This window comes from Astyanax mexicanus, chromosome 16, assembly GCF_023375975.1.
Source record: "Astyanax mexicanus isolate ESR-SI-001 chromosome 16, AstMex3_surface, whole genome shotgun sequence".
NCBI classification, from domain to species: domain Eukaryota; kingdom Metazoa; phylum Chordata; class Actinopteri; order Characiformes; family Acestrorhamphidae; genus Astyanax; species Astyanax mexicanus.
Genome location: NC_064423.1, coordinates 31,191,856 through 31,214,807, shown reverse-complemented (window position 1 = coordinate 31,214,807; position 22,952 = coordinate 31,191,856). Strand labels below are relative to the sequence as shown.

General features: G+C 37.6%; 1 protein-coding gene and 4 non-coding genes across 5 annotated transcripts; 3 read left to right on the top strand and 2 right to left on the bottom strand.

Annotated features, from left to right (window-relative positions):
* Nucleotides 1–2,440: 2,440 nt before the first annotated feature.
* Nucleotides 2,441–2,513, top strand: trnar-ccg (transfer RNA arginine (anticodon CCG)). Its single transcript has one exon. It is a non-coding gene; the product is annotated as a tRNA-Arg (tRNA).
* Nucleotides 2,514–6,186: 3,673 nt separating this feature from the next.
* Nucleotides 6,187–6,259, top strand: trnaw-cca (transfer RNA tryptophan (anticodon CCA)). Its single transcript has one exon. It is a non-coding gene; the product is annotated as a tRNA-Trp (tRNA).
* Nucleotides 6,260–7,681: 1,422 nt separating this feature from the next.
* Nucleotides 7,682–7,754, top strand: trnar-ccg (transfer RNA arginine (anticodon CCG)). The gene has a single exon. It is a non-coding gene; the product is annotated as a tRNA-Arg (tRNA).
* A 1,067-nt stretch (nt 7,755–8,821) lies between these two features.
* On the bottom strand, nt 8,822–8,894 carry trnas-cga (transfer RNA serine (anticodon CGA)). The gene has a single exon. It is a non-coding gene; the product is annotated as a tRNA-Ser (tRNA).
* Nucleotides 8,895–9,409: 515 nt separating this feature from the next.
* On the bottom strand, nt 9,410–20,346 carry ralbb (v-ral simian leukemia viral oncogene homolog Bb (ras related)). The gene is made up of 5 exons (XM_049465847.1): nt 20,218–20,346; nt 16,075–16,236; nt 13,994–14,206; nt 12,128–12,301; nt 9,410–10,961 (listed from the first exon to the last, which is right to left on the bottom strand). The coding sequence occupies exons 2-5, from the start codon at nt 16,186–16,188 to the stop codon at nt 10,845–10,847; spliced, it is 618 nt and encodes a 205-aa protein (XP_049321804.1). The 5' UTR covers nt 16,189–16,236; nt 20,218–20,346; the 3' UTR covers nt 9,410–10,844.
* Nucleotides 20,347–22,952: the final 2,606 nt, after the last annotated feature.

Genomic DNA, 22,952 nt, shown 5'->3' with positions numbered 1-22,952 from the left:
AGTTTAAGTTGGCTGCAATTATTTATTATTTATTATTAATGAAATTTAAATTATTAAAGTTGTTAGAACTCAATATTTGCATATTGCAATTGTTTTTATAGCCCAAAATTCTAATGTTAATGCACTAGTTGACTTTACTAGAAAATTGTGTGGAACAAAGTTCTAAAGAAAACGAACAAGGGTTTTTAAAGTTTCAATGTATTCTTTACATTGATTGCGATGGTCAGGTTGATAAAATGTGTGGATTTAAATAAAATCTTCTGTTTGATTTTATTCAAGTATTTTTTTTATTGAAATAATAAAAAATAAGTAGATGAAGAAAGAAAATGCATAGCGTGAACAGTATTGAGAGCACAGACAACACAGAGTTACAGCAGCTCAGAAAATGATGCTTGTTCTTACAGCCTACAACACAGAGACCATGCAATTAATAATGATATAATATATATATATATATATATATATATATATATATATATATATATATATATATATATGCATAATATATATATATATATATATATATATATATATATATATATATATATATGATATATATACATAATATATAAATTACCTAAGGTAGCACAGGGGAAATCACTACACACTGATGGTGAGTGACAATGGGGGACACACGCCAGTATGTTAATAGATTGTGCCTGAAGCCAATGGAAAAGAAGCTGCCAATATCAACAAACTAAACTCATTTAGTATAAGTTGGTTCAACTCAAAGGTCCCAGTTTGAATGTATTTGTGCCCACAAATGTTCAGCTAACTCAAAACAGTTGAGTAATGTTTAGAAATATGCAATTTTATGTAATACCGAATTTTATTTGAATTCAAGCAACTTATTTACAGGGTTTATAGTGTAATACAGTAATTCATAATTCAGTTCTGTTCATCTGAGATGTAGTAGGACACTTATTTTTCACCAGTTGTGACTGTGGTCTGAACCATACAGAAAAAAAAATCCCTTAGTCCTTTAATTTAAATAGTTGAAAGCCGTAAAGAAAGACTAATCCTCTCTAACACGTTGAAGAGTTCAAGGAGGACACATCCTTTACATTTAAAGATAACACCCAGTTTTTCCTGGTGTGATGTTCCATTTACATCCACACCCAATTTCACAGGTTATTATTAAAAAGGGTGAGTCATACGTCACACCATTTATTTAATTAGGTGTAATTAAAGCTATGAGAAACATTTATTCATATTTGTTATATTTTTTATAATTTATTTCCACTCGTTAGGACTCCCCCTATCACTAGTGATGCCCCTACACCACCGCCTCTTTTCTAACTGCTGCTGATGCAGCATTGCCGAGTAGCATCACAGCACAGGAAAGCTCAGTGACTCAGTTCTGATACATCAGCTCACAGACGCTTTGTGCTGAGCAATATCACCCAAGGAGTGATGAGGGGAGAGAGCGCCATCTACCCACCTAGAGAGAGCAAGGTCAATTGTGCTCTCTCAGGACTCCGGCAGCTGATGGCAAACATTTAGTTAATTTAGTTGCAAAACAAAACATGTTTGCATGGTAGAAAACTCACATGACAGGCATAGCTACTAGCTAGTTAGTAGAGGCAGTTGTTCTATGGTATGCACTTTAAGGTCAAAACCCTCATTCTAACCAGCAGTTAGTTAGGCTTTGTCTGTAGGCTGGAAATAGAATGGAAGTAGAGCAAAGTTGGCTGTTTATTTAATATAAACTTATAGCAACTCTCAATGAACAAACTGGCATAATCAGATGTCTGTTTTCCACATTACTCTCATGAAAAAAACAATTATGCTAAGTTGTTTTAGCATAATAAATTATGCTAATAATTTTAAAACAACATGGTGGGAAGATGCTGAAAGGATTTTTAGGCCTTTATATGGTAAACCAGCTTCATTAAAATTTCAGAAAACTCCTAAATAGTCTGCTTTAAACATGCAGTAAATGTGATAATTGTATGCCTTAAAATCTTAAAAGGAACCCCAAAAACAGTCTGTTTGTTTGTAATGGAGCTACAGATCCAGTGTAAAAGGCTGGGTCACACTGTATCACTCAGGCTGATCTACAGCATCTGCTCACAGGTGTAATCCCACTACTGATCAGTATGGGGGTTTTTACCTGCTCTGTTTCCAGCCTGGGTCAGTTCACCCCTCCTCAGACAACCTGCTCGTCCCAAGCTCCCTCAGAACCACCATGTTGATACTGATCTTAGTGTGGACACCTGATCAGCACAGACCACTGCAGCCCAGAAGCCCTGAACTCAAGCACTCCACCAGCCTCAGCCTCCCAGTAACGTGGATTACAGGTGTGCGCCACCACACCCGGCGAGATCTGATCACATCCAATCAGCTTCTCACTCTCAGAACCCAAAACACCATGAGCATCATGAGCTACCTGAGAAAGAAAAGCAGCAGATAATGCAAAGCCTTGAGCAGCTTGCGGGGTGGACCAGTGGCCTAATGGATAAGGCATCAGCCTCCGGAGCTGGGGATTGTGGGTTCGAGTCCCACCTGGGTCGATAATTAAGCTAAAAATATATAAGCAGCAATTGTGAAGTTACTTAATTATATATATTTGTAAGATCAATAGAGGACACATCATTTACATTTAAAGATAACACCCAGTTTTTCCTGGTGTGATGTTCCATTTACATCCACACCCAATTTCACAGGTTATTATTAAAAAGGGTGAGTCATACGTCACACCATTTATTTAATTAGGTGTAATTAAAGCTATGAGAAACATTTATTCATATTTGTTATATTTTTTATAATTTATTTCCACTCGTTAGGACTCCCCCTATCACTAGTGATGCCCCTACACCACCGCCTCTTTTCTAACTGCTGCTGATGCAGCATTGCCGAGTAGCATCACAGCACAGGAAAGCTCAGTGACTCAGTTCTGATACATCAGCTCACAGACGCTTTGTGCTGAGCAATATCACCCAAGGAGTGATGAGGGGAGAGAGCGCCATCTACCCACCTAGAGAGAGCAAGGTCAATTGTGCTCTCTCAGGACTCCGGCAGCTGATGGCAAACATTTAGTTAATTTAGTTGCAAAACAAAACATGTTTGCATGGTAGAAAACTCACATGACAGGCATAGCTACTAGCTAGTTAGTAGAGGCAGTTGTTCTATGGTATGCACTTTAACATAATGATATCTTGTTAAAAAAAAAAAGACCCTTAAGTGTAACCATCTACAAGTGAAGCAGCCACTGTATCTCTGACTGGAAGAACCAAGAAAAGCAAGTATAAATCGGTTCCACAGGAACAGAACACTACAATGTTGTGCTGTATTTGGTTTTAAATGACAGATAAAATATTCCTCGAAGCTGTGGAAAGATTTGCAGTGGGTTAAGTGGGACGTGAGTTGCGAAAGGTACGGAACCCCTGGTCTAAACAATAGGCCCCATTCTTACATTACTTGTTATGGTATTCAGATATGCAATTTTCCTTTTTGTTCAATTTCTTTTTTCATTTCTGAAACATAAAAGTGTGTCCTGCGACTTTTGTCTCACCCTGTAGTTTGAAAGTGAGCTTGGAATTGTCTATGGCTGCAATTCTGGAAGAGAAATAATGATGATAACAAATTGCCTGTTTTTTTTTATCTAGATTTTAGCTCAGGTATAGAAATCTGTGTCTAAAACACGTGGAAGTTCTTGAAATGTAATCTAATGATTTATATCTGTTTGTACTGGATTGGAATTTTTTGTAATGTTTTTAACCCTAGAACGCTAACGCCGGGTGATTTTTACCCGAACAGTTTTTCATGTAATTTAATTGTGTTGCTGATGTCTGAGTTGCATGAGACTTTGGGGAGCTTCAGGGCTCATCGATGTCATTAATGTTATGGTTGATTCTCTCCTCCCATCTATAGTTTTTTTCAAGAGACATGCGTTCAGGTGATTTTAATCAGACGTTAGTGATAGAGAGTAACATATTTTATGGGTGTAATTTACCTGATTTTAGTGTTTGTGTGTTTAAATCAGGTGCTCACATGTCCCAGGAATGCGTGGAACAAAGACCAAGTTCCCAGCAGATTTTTTTTGTTTTGTTAGGACATTACCTGTTAAGGATTACCTGATTTCCCCCCAAAAAATCTGCTTTTTTATAGGGCCATCCATGGTACCATTTTTTATCTTAATGTGATGTTGTATGTTATAACATTAAGGAAGGGTTCCAAAACTTACAGTGTATACAGTGTCATACAGTGTATACCCAACTTTAGTGATGGTGTTACTAATTTTAACATTAGTGTTCTAGGGTTAATAGTTTTAAATGAACAGACATCAAGATTATCAGGTTTGCACACATTAAAACCCAACAACCCTCAATGACGTTCTTCAAATTAGACTACAGAGGGGACCAAATTACAATTAGATTTTTTACCCATAGATAGCCACTTGGAAATCTGATTTACCCACATGTTTGTGGACCAAAATACATTTTTAATCAAAATAAGTTAACATAATTTAAAGACACTAGTGTCACTGACCAGGGAGGCATTAGCAGTTATTAAGCATTTACATGGTACATTGCTGCAGACACGTCAAATTGTGTGTGGCATTTTTTTGGGTTGGTAATTAAATCAAAGGTGATTTAATCAACATTATAAAGTTTAGAATTATTAGGTCTGAGAGTCTTTTATGATTCTTAAACCTGTTTCTGCTAGTGTGCTCCCCTCTAGTGGCAAATAATGGTCATGGTATTTGGTGTGTCTACTGCACCATCAGTCCAGTTTTCAGCTGTAACAATATAACAATATGATCTCTATTTACCAGACCAAGATATTCCATGCATTAGCTCCTTATAAACCAACCTGCATTAATGAAGAGCCTATTTTTCAATCTAAAGCTAATAAAAATGGCCTGCTGATTTTAGCAACAAGCCAAACCGTGAATCATGAACCCATGAAGTCTCAGCTTGAAAAGCTGATGCTATTTTCACTAGGATACACTGCCAAATCGTTGAAGTGTAGTTTAGGGCCCCCATATATGAAACAGATGGTGTAGCAGAACACACAATTCATTACACAAGCAGTAAGTGTGGGTTTGGTTGTCTATATCTCTATTAGAGAATCATTGGAAATTTAAAGCACAACCCAGGTGGGACTTGAACCCACAATTCCCAGCTCCAGAGACTGAGGCCTTATCCATTAGGCCACTGGGCCACATTTTTAAAATCTTTTTATGTAATCCTATTGCCCTTTTATATATTAAAATCTTCTCATCTAGATGATGCACAGTGTTGTTGGAGGAGGGGTGAACCAGCCCATGCCAGAAACAGAGATGGTCAAAACCCTCATTCTAACCAGCAGTTAGTTAGGCTTTGTCTGTAGGCTGGAAATAGAATGGAAGTAGAGCAAAGTTGGCTGTTTATTTAATATAAACTTATAGCAACTCTCAATGAACAAACTGGCATAATCAGATGTCTGTTTTCCACATTACTCTCATGAAAAAAACAATTATGCTAAGTTCTTTTAGCATAATAAATTATGCTAATAATTTTAAAACAAAGCATTTAGCCACTTAAACCAACAAATCCTAGTTTTAGAGTCTGATTTCTTTTCTATTAGACCATTGTAACATGGTGGGAAGATGCTGAAAGGATTTTTAGGCCTTTATATGGTAAACCAGCTTCATTAAAATTTCAGAAAACTCCTAAATAGTCTGCTTTAAACATGCAGTAAATGTGATAATTGTATGCCTTAAAATCTTAAAAGGAACCCCAAAAACAGTCTGTTTGTTTGTAATGGAGCTACAGATCCAGTGTAAAAGGCTGGGTCACACTGTATCACTCAGGCTGATCCACAGCATCTGCTCACAGGTGTAATCCCACTACTGATCAGTATGGGGGTTTTTACCTGCTCTGTTTCCAGCCTGGGTCAGTTCACCCCTCCTCAGACAACCTGCTCGTCCCAAGCTCCCTCAGAACCACCATGTTGATGCTGATCTTAGTGTGGACACCTGATCAGCACAGACCACTGCAGCCCAGAAGCCCTGAACTCAAGCACTCCACCAGCCTCAGCCTCCCAGTAACGTGGATTACAGGTGTGCGCCACCACACCCAGCGAGATCTGATCACATCCAATCAGCTTCTCACTCTCAGAAACCAGATCTCCATGAGCATCATGAGCTACCTGAGAAAGAAAAGTTGCAGATAATGCAAAGCTTTGAGCAGTTTGTGGTGTGGCCCAGTGGCCTAATGGGTAAGGCACCAGCCTCCAGAGCTGGGGGTTGTGGGTTTGAGGCCCACCTGGGTCAAAAATAACCTTTAGATTATATTAAGCAGACAGTTGCTGTGGCCTAATGGATAATGTGTCAGCCTTCTGAGTTAGGTATTTTGGGTTCAAGTCCCGTTTGGGTTGCTGTTTAGATTTCAGTTGATGCTTTGAAGCAGCAATTATAGAAACCAAAATCCTAGTATAGGGAGTGAACTGCAAAATCTTAAAGACAAATTTTCCGATGCCCTCAAGGAGCTCTTACATAAACCAGCATTTTACTCAGGGGGGTAAGAAAATACAAATATCAAGGGCTGGTTTACATCTCCTCAGATGAGTTTGTGCAAAACCCAGCTGCATATCATTTTTCAGTCAGATAGCAATACACAGTATTTCTCTTTGTGGTCTAATAGATAAGAAATCAATCTTTGTGGCTAGGAATTGTGGGTTTGAGTCCCATCTGGGTTGTTGTTTGGATTTTTTTCTGATGTTTGAAAGCTGCTGGTATAGAAAACAACATCCCAGTATGATAAAATACAGTATGTTAAAATACTTTATCTTAAACAGTAGTTCCCAGCAGGCAAGAATGGAAAAAAAAAGAAAAGACACATTTTATGTGCATTTAAACTGTAAATGACAGACTATGGACAACTCACATAACTCTCCTTCAACTTCATGATTAAGAAAACTCATGCCATCATGTGGTCCAGGCTTCTAATTGGAGAGGAAGGCAATGATTTCTTAGGTCATCTAGATACTGTATGTCTGGTAAATGCTCTTGCAGGAGTTTGGCCACAGCATGTTTAAACCAACAAATCCTAGTTTTAGAGTCTGATTTATTTTATATTAGACCATTGTAACATGGTGGGAAGATGCTGAAAGGATTTTTAGGCCTTTATATGGTAAACCAGCTTCATTAAAATTTCAGAAAACTCCTAAATAGTCTGCTTTAAACATGCAGTAAATGTGATAATTGTATGCCTTAAAATCTTAAAAGGAACCCCAAAAACAGTCTGTTTGTTTGTAATGGAGCTACAGATCCAGTGTAAAAGGCTGGGTCACACTGTATCACTCAGGCTGATCCACAGCATCTGCTCACAGGTGTAATCCCACTACTGATCAGTATGGGGGTTTTTACCTGCTCTGTTTCCAGCCTGGGTCAGTTCACCCCTCCTCAGACAACCTGCTCGTCCCAAGCTCCCTCAGAACCACCATGTTGATACTGATCTTAGTGTGGACACCTGATCAGCACAGACCACTGCAGCCCAGAAGCCCTGAGCTCAAGCACTCCACCAGCCTCAGCCTCCCAGTAACGTGGATTACAGGTGTGCGCCACCACACCCAGCGAGATCTGATCACATCCAATCAGCTTCTCACTCTCAGAACCCAAAACACCATGAGCATCATGAGCTACCTGAGAAAGAAAAGCAGCAGATAATGCAAAGCCTTGAGCAGCTTGTGGTGTGGCCCAGTGGCCTAATGGATAAGGCATCAGCCTCCGGAGCTGGGGATTGTGGGTTCGAGTCCCACCTGGGTCGATAACTAAGCTAAAAATATATAAGCAGCAATTGTGAAGTTACTTAATTATATATATTTGTAAGATCAATAGAGAAAATCACACTTGATTGTGGAAATCTAAAGAGGTGAAGTTTGAACTCAGCTCCCAAGTTTACAAGATGGCACCTTATCTACTAGGCCACTGGAACACAAACAGCACTTAAGTCCTACAATTTGCAATCAATTTCTTTCTGCTTCCTAGAATCTTTTATAGGGATGATTGAGTGAAGGTAGGTGCCAGAAAATGCACAAAAATATAGAGAATAGATCAAAACTTCATCCCAAATTCAAATTATTGCAGCTAAACATGCTGTGGCCAAACTCCTGCAAGAGCATTTACCAGACATACAGTATCTAGATGACCTAAGAAATCATTGCCTTCCTCTCCAATTAGAAGCCTGGACCACATGATGGCATGAGTTTTCTTAATCATGAAGTTGAAGGAGAGTTATGTGAGTTGTCCATAGTCTGTCATTTACAGTTTAAATGCACATAAAAATGTGTCTTTTCTTTTTTTTCCATTCTTGCCTGCTGGGAACTACTGTTTAAGATAAAGTATTTTAACATACTGTATTTTATCATACTGGGATGTTGTTTTCTATACCAGCAGCTTTCAAACATCAGAAAAAAATCCAAACAACAACCCAGATGGGACTCAAACCCACAATTCCTAGCCACAAAGACTGATTTCTTATCTATTAGACCACAAAGAGAAATACTGTGTATTGCTATCTGACTGAAAAATGATATGCAGCTGGGTTTTGCACAAACTCATCTGAGGAGATGTAAACCAGCCCTTGATATTTGTATTTTCTTACCCCCCTGAGTAAAATGCTGGTTTATGTAAGAGCTCCTTGAGGGCATCAGAAAATTTGTCTTTAAGATTTTGCAGTTCACTCCCTATACTAGGATTTTGGTTTCTATAATTGCTGCTTCAAAGCATCAACTGAAATCTAAACAGCAACCCAAAATACCTAACCCAGAAGGCTGACACATTATCCATTAGGCCACAGTAACTGTCTGCTTAATATAATCTAAAGGTTATTATTGACCCAGGTGGGACTCGAACCCACAACCCCCAGCTCTCGAGGCTGGTGCCTTACCCATTAGGCCATTGGGCCACACCACAAACTGCTCAAAGCTTTGCATTATCTGCAACTTTTCTTTCTCAGGTAGTTAATGGTGCTCATGGTGTTTTGGGTTCTGAGAGTGAGAAGCTGATTGGATGTGATCAGATCTCGCTGGGTGTGGTGGCGCACACCTGTAATCCACGTTACTGGGAGGCTGAGGCTGGTGGAGTGCTTGAGTTCAGGGCTTCTGGGCTGCAGTGGTCTGTGCTGATCAGGTGTCCACACTAAGATCAGTATCAACATGGTGGTTCTGAGGGAGCTTGGGACAAGCAGGTTGTCTGAGGAGGGGTGAACTGACCCAGGCTGGAAACAGAGCAGGTAAAAACCCCCATACTGATCAGTAGTGGGATTACACCTGTGAGCAGATGCTGTAGATCAGCCTGAGTGATACAGTGTGACCCAGCCTTTTTATATTTTTGCTAGATTACTTTTGTTTGAATGCTAAATTGACTATATGAACCTTTGAAACATTTAATTTCACTGCCAATAATGTATAAGAAAGCGACTCATAGATATAAACAGTTTTATTTGGTCTGTCAACAACAGATATTCATAAAAAAGTGGTTCACTTACAAAAATAGGGGCTCCATTATATGATTTATCTAAAAGCAGTACACCTGTTTGACTTGCATAGTCAACTTCTGTGAATAAACTACTACTGGACTGGCTTTGACCTCAACAATATGTCATCAACATCACTGAGAAACTTTGCAGAAAGGATCCTAGTGTTTGAGTACCCTACCCACCCTAACTTCACAACATGCCCAAATGCTTCCTGGCAAATCAACCAAATCCTCACAGCAATGTTCAAAATATAGTATCATGCCATCCAAGAAAGTAAGAAGCTGTGACTGCACAAAGTAGGAATGCAGAGAATAGATTTACAACTGAAATCATCCTATAGAAATTGTACAAAAAGCCAAATAAGTAAAAAGATCAAAATAAACAATGACTAATCTTTTCATATCTTTCATTATTGTATGCCTCGTTAAAAATAGCCAGTATTCAATTAATATTTTAAACTGTAGTTTTGTAATTGCTTTTCCTTTAAAAGGCAAGATAAATTTAGGTGTAAGGTATTTAATTTATGTAATGGTTAAAAATGGGCAAAATGAATGAAAATCTGTGAAAAACTGCCAAAATCATGCAATGCACCCCTAGCAAAAAATTAAGAACACTTTCCCAGTTAATGCCCTTGATTTCAGTCAAAACCACTGATTGAACAGGTCTACAAATATATGGATCATTTGTAAGATCAAGTGATTGTTTTTTCTTTCTAAAGGTGCTATCTAATCAAACCACAGGAATTTACATTTAATTAATATATATATAATATGACTAAACCATATATGGCTCATGTATAAAATATAGAATTTATCTTAATGGTGACGGTATGGAGTGAGTGCTCCAACAGAGTATAAGTGATAGAAATAAATGTATGCAGTGATGGTAAATACTAAAGCACTGCTGATACACTAGAGAGTTCTGAAGGAAAATCATTGCAGCATGAAGAAGTCTTTTTTTTTGTTCCCCCTGTGTAAAAGCCTTTGTGTATAGCCTAGCAGAGGAAACATTCATCCACATCAAATCCTAAAGTGATTAGGATACTGCAGTATAACCCCTCTCAGTTAAAAGCTGCTGCTGCTGCTGATGATGATGATGATGATGATGATGATGATGATGATGATGATGATGCTAATGTTACTAGCGTTCTGTGCTGATAGTTTTCTCAGATTTTCTCTATGGCACCTGTTTGATAACAGAAATAGAAACATGGATAAAGTATCAAAAGCACTTGAGAAATTCCTGAACTGTTTAAGAGATGCCGGTCACATGCTGAACTCAGCACAGAAGGCATCCGTCCACAGTCGGTTCACAGTTTTCATGAATTTTTAGTTTTCAGGTTTTCCGTGTCCATCAGAACCGGCTCTATCCAGTGGCTCAGAGCAGCGTGCAGCGTTCTTTCAGGCTTTTCTTCTTCTTCCCACTTTTTCCATTCTTGTCCTTGTTCTCAGCCATCTTTTTAGCCCGCACCTCCCTCATTAAGTCAAAGAACACCTGAAAGAAAATAGCATGAACATCTGAGCAGAGCTGGGAAATACAATGGAAAAACTCTAAAAAAATCTCTAAATACTTCAGAAAAATGCCAATATACACATGATATATTTATTATTATTATTATTATTATTATTATTATTGACTACTATTATTATTATTATTATTATTATTATCATAGTACAGCTGCACTCAGCATGGTATTTTACTGACTGGGTAAACTGTGCTGGATGATGCTGTTTAAGATTTTAGTCATGCTGCTCTTTCAATTAATCAGTGTTTGTACCGCATAATGTACACTTGACTGTAATCTACTGAGCATCGCACCTACAGAAACCAAACCATCTCCACACAGATGACCCATATATGTTACTTTTTTTTGGAATTCAATTACACACAAATGGTAACCTGCATCTCATATTTTTTTATATCTTGTCTAATACAGTTTGAAATATATCACTGTTCACTATATACTGCCTGCTTCCACATCTGTTGATTAGACAGTTGCTTCAAGTGGTCAAGGTTACGTAATAATGACAAAGATAATGTTGGACAGTTGTCAGTTAAAATATGTGTTGTTAAAAGCCAGTAAAGCCTAAACCATAATTTGTCATTAATTGCTGTTAATGAAAAATGTTTATAAACATTTCCTAACCTTTAAAAAACGCTTTTACTGTTGTAATTTCTGCCTCTGCACCGCCCTCTCAGGTTAAACTGTGCTATAGGCTCACAATATGCAGATCATTCAATAATAACGCTCCACTGCTGACGTCCAACCATCTGCATTTCACTGTTATCAGAGGTACGCTGCTCAGCCCAATCAGCTGTCCCTCCTGCCCCACACCTAAACCCATACATCACCAAACAGTGCTCTCCCAAACTACTCCTCCCATTTTTTTTAGCCTTTTTCAAATTTGACCTGAGGTAGGAGTCAGCCAAAACCAGGGTGATTAGTGTCCCTTTAGTGTAAAAATCAAATGTGAAACACATGCTTCTAATCGCGTCTCCTTAACTGGAATACATTTTTCCAGTAAGCTTTTGAAGAAATCATTAATACAGAAGCTTCGATAAATGGTCTTAACAGTACAGCAGTGTGTATTTTAACTGTTCAGATAGATTGTGTTTGCTCACATTTATATAAGTGCAGGAGTGTACAGGCAAATTATTACCTTATCCACATTTGCGCGTGTTTTAGCCGACGTTTCCACATACTGTACCCCCCACTCATCTGCTTTTTCCCGGGCTCCAGCCACCGTCACCTGTCTCCTGTCCTCCAAATCAGACTTGTTCCCAACCAACAACAGGGGAATCTTATCCTCCTCCGACTTCACACGCAGAATCTGCTCTCTGTCACACAAAACACACAAGCAGGAGAACAAAAAGACATTTAATGATCTGTTATATTACCTACAAAACCACAACACGAGACAAAACAAGTGTTCAATCAGTCTTGGCACTTATACATCCTGTTTGTGCAGTTTTCTGTAGATCTGATGTCATGTTTTTGGATGTAATCAGCAAGATGAGTCAGCAGTCAGCAGATGAGTCAATCAAACTTTCCCTGACTGTAAAAATGCCCAGTTTCAGTAACAACAGATCATGAAAGCTAAAGAACACTGTCATGTGGTATATGTATATAAGCTTTCCTGCACTGAATGAAGATGTGATCTCTACCAGAGTTGCTTGTCTGTTTGCATGCACGATTTTATATACTGCACTGTCCACTAGGGGTGGGCGATATGGCTATAAAATAATATCACAATATTTCATGCTATTTTCTTGATAACGGTACTATTGGCGATATGGATATGAAAAAAAACTGAATTAAAGATCAGTTCAAGATCAGTTCAAACGTAGTGGCGCACGGAGCTGAAGCTAGCATTATGGGATGTAAACAGTGTTTTTTTTTATAAGCTTAAATAGCTGTTAATGAAAAAATGTTTATAAACATTTCCTAACCTTTAAAAAACGCTTTTACTGTTGTAATTTCTGCCTCTGCACCGCCCTCTCAGGTTAAACTGTGCTATAGGCTCACAATATGCAGATCATTCAATAATAACGCTCCACTGCTGACGTCCAACCATCTGCATTTCACTGTTATCAGAGGCACGCTGCTCAGCCCAATCAGCTGTCCCTCCTGCCCCACACCTAAACCCATACATCACCAAACAGTGCTCTCCCAAACTACTCCTATTTTTTTTTTTAGCCTTTTTCAAATTTGACCTGAGGTGGGAGTCAGCCAAAATCAGGATGATTAGTGTCACTTTAGTGTAAAAATCAAATGTGAAACACATGCTTCTAATCTCGTCTCCCTAACTGAAATACATTTTTCCAGTAAGCTTTTGAAGAAATCATTAATACAGAAGCTTCGATAAAGGGTATTAACACTACAGCGGTGTGTATTTTAACTGTTCAGATAGATTGTGTTTGCTCACCTTTAGAATATTATTTTATATGGCTGTAAAATTAGATATTATTTTATATGGCTATAAAATAATATCACAATATTTCATGGTATTTTCTTGATAACGATACTATTGGCGATATGGATATGAAAAAAAACTGAATTAAAGATCAGTTCAAGATCAGTTCAAACGTGGTGGCGCACGGAGCTGAAGCTAGCATTATGGGATGTAAACAGTGTTTTTTTTAATAAGCTTCTTGTGCTCTTTTTAAGTTATTAATGCCTTGTTTTAATTGTCAGGACTCTCCGGATTCTAGCAAGGAGGTGTGAAGCTACTTTAAGCTGGATAACAGTGGAAAAAGCGATTTATCGGGCAAACTGTGCCCTTTGTCACCCAGTCTGAAGGGTGTTTGGCCACACAGTTAAAATTTCTGGATCTTGGAACGCTGTGGGAGAACAGAGGAGTGCTATTCATCAAAGGCTAGTACTTTTTATCATGTTTTACTACACCAAAAGCTCATTTTACACCAGAGTTCTCCTTTAAGAATTCATAAGTAACATGATGAGTGATCAAAAACTCCTGAAACGTACAATGTACTCAATCCCACACACACATTCCCAGCAGAGCAACCTGCCTGAACTCGGACGTGGCGCTGAACGACTCCTGCTCAGTGATGGAGAACACCAGCAGAAAGCCCTCTCCACTGCGGAAGTAGTTATCCCTGATGGCAGCGTAGTCCTCCTGCCCCGCCGTGTCCAGGATATCGATCTGAACCTCATCTCCGTCCAGAACCACCTTCTTCCTGTAGCTGTCGGCTTTGGTGGGTTCGTAATCTTCTACAAACTGGAAAAGAAACAGACTGGCTAAAGCAGAGCTGGAATAATGGAAAAAATAGGGGCAGTGGTAGCTCAGGGGTCAGGTTTGCTGGGTTTTGCTCATGGTGTTGTTTTGTAATTACCCAAATAAACCCAATAAATACATTTAACCATCTGCGTCTCACCACTATCAGAGGCAAGCTGCTCTCCCTCCTGCCCTGCCTCTAAACCCATACATCACCCATTTCCCCTCCCAAACTACCCATATCCTTTTTTCTGCCATTTTTAAATAGGGGCAGTGGTAGCTCAGGGGTCAGGGTTGCTGGGTTTTGCTCATGGAGTTGTTTTGTAATTACCCAAATAAACCCAATAAATACTGCCCAACTCTACAGAGAGATATAATTTAACTCCACCCAATTTGAATAATGGATGTGCCCCAATCCTAACTTACCATCAGTGTGTAGTCTTGCCCACAAGGGCCACCTTCCAATTGTGTGTCCCATTATATTTTACATAATGGATGTTTGCCTAGCCAATATGTTGTAGGCTATAAGAGCAAGTTACCTTCTTCTGTACTGTAAATTGTGACAAAGTGTTGGCAATGCACTGAGAACTGCAATGCAATGGTAAAAAACATTGGCCTAACATAGGACATAAGCAGGGATGTTTTATTCTGTATTAGGAACAAAAAACACGAGCTAACCTCCCCTGAATAATACTACAATAATAAATAGTCATACCAATATATCTTATCTTCTTCTAATTTATTTTAGTTGTTTTTTAGTTTTTATTTAGTTTTATTTTAGTTGTTAGAGTAACAATTTAGGGAGTTAACCAAATACAAATGTTAGTTTGAATGTGAGTTCAAAAGTAACTCTGGCAAGGTGTTAAATATTTATTTTAAAAGTGTTGATTTAACTCCAAAGAGTGTGGAGCTATATAAACCTTGGAAAAGAGTTTAAATCAACTCAGTGGGAGTTAATCCAACACTTGACTTTTTGCTGTGTACAGACCTATACAGATTTCAGGCTCCGCAAACACCTGGAATAAAAACCCAACCCAGGGGGTTTAAAAAGAGTTAGAGAGGAGCGTGAAGAAAAAACACTCTGTAGGTATCTTTCAAGACAGTTGGAGAACCATTCTAGGTTCTACCTCATGAAGCTACTGAGAGAATCAGACCAGAGAGGGCAAAGTTGGCATCAAAGCAAAAGGTGCTACTTTGAAGAATCTAAAGTATAAAACATATTTTGGCTTCTTAAACACGTTATTTGTTTACTTCATATTTGCATTTGCATTACTTTATGGTTCTGACGTCTTTAGTATTAATCTACAATGTAGAAAATTATACAAAAAAGTAAATAAAAAAAACACATTAAATGAGAAGGGGTGTGATACTGTATGTTGTGTTGGTTGAAGTAGATGAAACACAGCAGTGCTGCTGGAGTTTTTAAACACCTCAGTTTTAACTGCTGGACTTAGAATAGTGCAGCAACCAGAAACATCAAAGGTCCTGTGAGCAGAGTCCTGTGGGAACTGATGAAGGACTAGAGGATGACCAACAGAAACTGTGCAGAAACATATGAGCCTCTGTCTCTGACTTTACTTCATCTACAAGGTGGAGCAGTTAGATAGCAGTGTCTAATAGAGTGAATGACAGTGAGTGTTTGAAACACAGTGTTTAAAAACTGTGCTGATCCTGTTGGATCCTGACCACTGAAGAACAACCAGGGTGAAAGGAAGGTTAAAAAGTAGGTGGAGAAACAGATACAGGACTACAGTCTGCTATTATAGAACTACAAGGTGCTGAAATAATAGAGAATGAGTGTAGAAAGAAGGTGATGGTATTAATTAATGTTATGACTGATTAGTAGATAGACTGTTTGATGTGAATCTCACCTCATCATACATGAACTGCAGCGTGAGGGCTGACTTTCCCACGCCTCCACTGCCCACCATGATGACCTTGTGCAGGACCAGAGAGCTCTGACCCTTGGCCTTATTGGCAGCCATGTCTGTACTGCTGCTGCGCCCTCTCCACCCTTCTCAAACTGCTTCCTCCTGGAAACGCCAGATCAAACACATACATGTATGAACATTATATTGACAAAAGTATTGGGAAATCTGCTCATTCATAGTTTCTGTGAAAATCAAGGGTATTAAAAACTGTTTCTAATGCTTTCCTTGAAGTAACTCTCTCTACTGTCCAGATAGTGTCTTTGATTGCATTCAGCGAAGACAAAAGCATTAATGAGGTCAGGATGTTGGATGATTCCACCACCACCACCACCCTGCCTCATCCTAACTAGGGCTGTATCTACTACTTGTGTCAAGAATCAAAACATTGCAACATGAAATGTTTAATTTAATTGCCTTAAGTGGCATCGCACATCCTGCAATGTGATTATTGAGCATGCGCACATCGCGATGATGATGCTTAAACGATATATCGTGCAGCCCTAATCCTAACATTTTACTTATTTCACCCAAAAGTATTAGCGGTAGATAGAGCACCATCATTCCAAGGATCACCGTTCCACTATTGTCAGTACTTCTCTTTACAGGGATTGGACAACATTTGAGTGTATTTCAGTATCCTTACTTGTGTAAATCAGCTGTTTGAGCTGCTGTTTGAGATGCTGAAACATGACTCACTGACTTATCATATCTCAAGTGCTGAGGTTAGCACTCTACATTGGCAAACCAGACAAGACTGGTTTTACACACTACAGTGTATTTCCATGCAAGTGTCAACATTATATATCTATTTTTATTTTCAGAAGAAACCAAAATTGAGCAAAATGAAACTTTTGGTAGAAGTCAGAAAGACAAATTGTAAATGTGGGTCAGCCACTGTTTTTTTAAATAAACTAGCTAATAGATAATCTGTTATTAGCCCCACAGTGGGGACATTACAATTAAGGCATTTATCTGACGCTCTTATCCAAAGCGAGTTACAAGGTTATTCCTATTACGAAGGTACAGGGCCAATGTAGTGTTAGGAGTCTTGCCCATGGATTCTTGTTGGTGTTGAGCAGTACAGTCACCAAGATTGGGAATTGAACCCCACATGTCTCCCACATGATGTGGTAGCTGAATGGCATGCAGTGGTCTTATCCACTATGCCACACCAACGACAAAATGTATTAATAATAATAATATAATTAAATTCCCTATGTTCGGTATAACTTATTTGGTCTTTTCACTTATTCATCTGAACACCAATAGTGCATTTTTTTCAAACATTTTAGTTGCCAGATACTCAGGGCATCCCTGGTCCCCTCAAACTGTGATTTCCAGATTTTATACAACATATATTTGTTACACAAATTATCAATATCTGAAGGAGCATGGCACTACAATCACAAAGCTAGTTAGATTCTGGTTAGAAGAAACATGAATTCTTTCCTTTGCTTACAATGAGAGTAAAAAACAAAGTCATAAAATGAAACAGTCATTACAGTAACAAAAATCTTGCATCATCAAATGTTTAACTCTTAATCAAATGTATTTGTTCTGAGTAAAAATACCAAGATTTATTACTTCTCAAATGTCCTATAATTACATTATAAAAGATTATTGCTTAATCATTTTAGGTAAAACAAAAAGAACAGATTCACCAGTCTGTTGAAAGAATATCACTTAAACAGTCTAACACATTTCTGATAAAATAATAAAAAAACACAAAACACTAAACTATTTCCATTAGGTACTTTTTGCAAAGAAACAACTGTTCTGTTTAATATTTATTAATATGTTAAAATTACAAAAAAACTTAAAAATAAGTAAATCTGTGTAAAAAGACAGTAAAACATCTTTTTAGGGGGACTCAGTAACAACTCAACTCAGTGATGTCAGTTACTCTAATCTGACCCTTTTTTCAGTAACGAGTAATCTAACGCATTACTATTTCCAATCCAGTAATCAGATTAAAGTTACTTATTTAAGTCACTGTGCGTTACTCTCTCTCTCTCTCCACCTCATCTCCTCCACACACACACACACACACACACACACACCGCTCCCTTACCCATTCCCCCTCCGCTCTTCCCCAATCACACGCTTCTCGCTTTCTCCCCTGTCTCTCTCTCTCGCGCTCGGCGTGTCTTTAGTTTCCGCCCGTTTTTGTTTTTCGCCAGTTCTCAGCTCCCTATCTCTTTATAAAGGCGTTTTTTTGCGGCCACTAGCCAGGGCAGCGGTCTGCCACAAATTTGATTGGCAGAGGAGAGCATTTAAAGATTTTACACCACACGTGATTGGACGTTCACTGTGGCGCAGAGCGCACATACCGTAAAGACAAGAAAAGTTCCGGTGCTTTAAATGAACACTGTCAGAATTAAATCCTTCTCAGTAGTTGGGTATTGGACAACGTCTGGGTCCGGACCCGGACCGCAGTCTGCAAATATGTGATCCCTGGTCTAGACCATATACACGGTTCTGTTTTATAAAACCACTCCTTGCTGCCCTGCAGAGAACAACAAGTTCAATGTTCAGTTTTACAGTGTTAAATATGTCAGGTCAAGAAAGACTTTCTTTATTTTATATATTTTTTATAAAAACAAGTATTTATGTTTAGTAAAATCAAGAAAGACCATGTTTTATTTTTTATAAAAAAAAAAAAATATATGTTAAGTTATTTTTTTTATTTTTATTTAAAAAAAAACTTATTTTTATTAGGAAATAGTTCAACTTAATAGAGATACATTGTTGCTGTTAAAAATGCATTTTCCAATAAAGGGAGTATTGGCAAAACTGGTTATAATGTTTATGTTAAGGCGGCGGGAGGTGGTGTCTGCAGCTGCTGAAAGTAACTAATAAAGTAACTTGTAAAGTAACTTAGTTACTTTTAAAATCAAGTAATCCTTAAAGTAACTAAGTTACTTTTTAAAGGAGTAATCAGTAATCAGATTACTTTACCATCACTGGACTCAAGACAATAATCCCATCCCTCCACAAATTTAGAGTAAAAAACATTTTTTTTGTCGTTAGAATTGTCGTTAGAAATGGGAGGAATTATTTATGAGAAAAATTTAAAAAGTCTCGTTTGTTTGCCTCACCCTTTTACCTTAATCTTCCTATCTGCTGAAAATACAGTATTTCTTAAAATGAAAATAAACAACTGATATGAATTAATAAATTATTCAATTTGTTTCAACATTAACACACCTAGATAATCTCTTCAGAATTTCACTGGAAAAATCCAACATATTTTTAAAGTATGTTAAAATTACCAAAACTAAAAGACTTAGGTAAACGAGTTTTAAAAGTGTAAAGAAGTTGATGTGGAGGTTATAAAAAAGCATCTTATTTGCTATCACTTAACACTTAATATTTTAAGTGACCTACACACACACCTTCAGTAAACTATAACACTCCTCATCTCAGTTCAGTTTAGTTTAGTTTAGCTTGGTCTGCTCTGTTTTGGTTTGGGTTGATTTAAACTGCAGTTTCTGCCTTTTTGAGTCTTTTTAGTTTTTATTTCCACCCTGATAATCGATTATAAGACACAACAGAGGCACAACACCTTTTCTAAAGTTTCATAAGCAATAATAATACTGAAACTACTATGAAAAATGTTACATTTAAAAAATAAAACGGGGGATTTTACAGAGAGTACTCCTACAAACATAGTAAATACAGTATATACACTAATTAAACACTGTAAAAACAACCACAAGCGCGCGCTCACAGCTATAGAACACACACATACATGTATATACCGTCTACAGCTGTATCTACAGGGTTTAAAGATACTTTGTTTTCTTTCGGGATTCTCAGAAAGAAAGGACACCACCCCTTCCTTATTGTCCACCATAAGACCCGCCTCCTCCTGCCCCTGATTGGCTGAGCGGGCTCTCCAAACAGCCCGCCCTCCTTACTTTTCCCTTCTCAGAGGATTAGAAGCGTGTCAATCAAATGTTTTCCGACAAAAGAGAGAAGTAACGCCTGAACTGTATACTTGTAAAATCACATGACCGCAATCTGTAATATAAAATGATATAAAAGCAGAAACATTAAAGTGTTATTAAAGTGTTTCCTCACCGCAGGCCGGCCTTTAACAGGCTGAATCCGGGTCCAGAATTCACTTTATTTACACTGCAGCTCTACTACAGCCCGACTCTTCTCTCTAACTGCTGCTGCGCTCTAGACCCGCCCACAGGAAGCGCAGATAATAGGGATGTGACGTCACAAAGCTGACAGGCGGCCGCAGCAGAGAGATCCTCTGACGTAACGATGGCAGATCAAAGGGAGAGGTGTACCACTGTTACCAGTGTTACCATTGTGGTGGTTACACTGGCTGATAATGAATGAGATAAAGTCTGGCTCACAGCTAAATAAATATATGTTATATTATTACCCATTTAAAAACACAAGAATGTGAAACTTCTTTACAAACTGTATCCAAACTAAACCAAATAACCTTCTTTGTTGTAATGGTTCTGCAATTATTTAGTCAAATTATATATAGGTTTCAAACCTTTTTCCACTTAAATAAGATATATTATAATGCAATAACTTTTTATTTGGCCATGACAAAATCACGAAAGAAACTTTACCATGCATCTCAAAAAAACTTGCTGGAAAATGAAATCCACATTTCCAAGTTATAATCAGAGGGAAGCATAAAGTCCACTGTGATCCACTGTGTTATAATCAAGTCTAAAATCAGTGCTGTATTTTCTAGTAAAATCTTACAGCACTTCATGCTTCCCTCTGCTGACAACTTTTATGGCCACACTGACAAAAGTATCAATTGGTGTTATATAATATTCTAATTTTCTGAGATGCTGATTTCTGGTTTTCTGTAAACACTAATCATCAACAACAAAATAAATAAACGCTTAAAATAGATTGTGCTTTCATTTCAAACTGAATTACTTGAACAAAGTTAATTTTTAATAATATTGAACATTTTTGAGATGCACTAGTATATTATAAATGTATATAATACGGGAGAATAAGGAGAATGCAGGAGAAGTCAGTGAATAAAAATATTTAATTCCAAGTAATTTATATACAGTATTTACCATTTCCAATGGTCCATTCATTGTGAAATTGTGACACAACAACGTAAACTAAAATCTGTAAGATTCAAATTATGTTGACAATTTAAAACACTCTTTTCCCCAAACTCTTATCTCCAAAATAGCAAATATGTAGTAAAATAAAACAAATTTCTTCTTTTAAAAAAATTAAAAGTACAATTGTCTGTATTTATTTAAATAAATAAATGAAACACGATTTGATTAGTCTCAGCATAAGGTTTACTACACAAACATTTACAAATTAAATTTTTCAAATGGTTCTATGGGCAATGCGATAGAAGAACCACTTCAAACAGAGAACACTGATAGTTTTTGGTAAAATGTTTCGTTATTGGTTCAGCCAACTTGAAGTGGGACAACTTGAAGTGCGGTCAGAGTGCGCATGCGTCGTTTGTCAGACAGGTGGCGCTGTGGGACAACTCTTTAATCATACTAAGCCTGGAGCGCGTGCGTGTCGCTGCAGGCTGCGGTGTGTTGTAGACTGACTGCCTGCGGTTTTTATTCCAAACAATATTTATAGAATTGCTTCATTTTCCTAGACGGCAACAGTAAACTGTATATGACATTCTGGGGTTTTTAGTTTTTGTTTTTTTTTTTTGTATGGTTTTGCTCATGTTTATTTATTTTTGAGCTGAAATAATGAAAAAACAAAACAAATAGCATACAGTTATTGCACTTAATTTTGTAGTTTCTTTGCATTTTTATCAAGTTTGTATAGGGTTTACATTTGCTTTCCGTTTATAGCGGCTGCTCTACATTCTGCGAAATACAAATATCTTCAAGAAGTATGTTTATGGAACTTTTTGTTGTTCTTCGATTTAAAATTGTGGAGGAAACCTTAGGTTTTCTAAATGTTACTAAACATTTTAATAAAATGTTTCTTGAAGTTTCCTTAAGCACTTTAATTAAGGGGTTCCTCTGCAGTTTTAAACTGAAGAACCTCCAGAAGTTCCAAGTTCCAAGATCTTTGGATAGGCTGACTTGTTCACCGAGAACCAAGTATTAATACCATTACCAATAAAAGTAGAAAAAAATGACTTTTGTAAGAGTCTTTACAGACGTCAAGTATGCAGCCGATTGATGGAGATCAACTATTTACTATAGTTGGGTTTTAAATTGTGCTTTAAGGAACCTTTGAGAAAAGGTTTCTTATAAATAACAAAATCGTAAACGGGCCCCTCCATAGTTTTAATGTCCAAACCTTATTTTCTAAAGTTTCTCAAGGAGCTTTTAACAGATTTTAACAGGAAAACAGTCTTACTGGTTCACAGAGAACCAAGCATTACTACTTGAGCTAGAATAACTTCTAGAAGATAAATCTTGAATCTGGTTTTATGAGTCAAATATATGCAGCCCATTGATGGGGATCAGCTTTGCACCACAGTGATTAACTTTATTCACCATGAGCTTTAACTAGTTCTTAAAGCAATATTGCCATGGAACAACTAGTTTAGGTTCCAGTTTGGTTTAGACCTTGAATAAAAAAAAAATATATATATATATACTATGATTCAGCTCGTTAGATCCAGTCCAGGTCGTTTATTCCAATGCTTCAATCTGGTTGGCTGTCAGTAGTCAGCATCTCTCCTCGCGATATAGTCCTCTCTAAAGAGCCAGGACTCCAGTTGGCTACTCTGGCCACGTGTTTTTTTTTTTTTTTTTCATCTCATCCGTAAAAAAAAAAAAAAAAAAAAAAGATTAGGTCTTTCTGTCCAAAACTGTACAATGTCA

Coding starts and splice junctions, on each gene's coding strand:
- ralbb (XM_049465847.1), bottom strand. CDS start 16,188: ATGGCTGCCAATAAGGCCAAGGGTCAGAGCTCTCTGGTCCTGCACAAG. Junction 14,207..16,074: donor TGCAGTTCATGTATGATGAG/GTGAGATTCACA, acceptor TTTCTTTTCCAG/TTTGTAGAAGATTACGAACC. Junction 10,962..12,127: donor CACGCGCAAATGTGGATAAG/GTAATAATTTGC, acceptor ATTTTCTTTCAG/GTGTTCTTTGACTTAATGAG.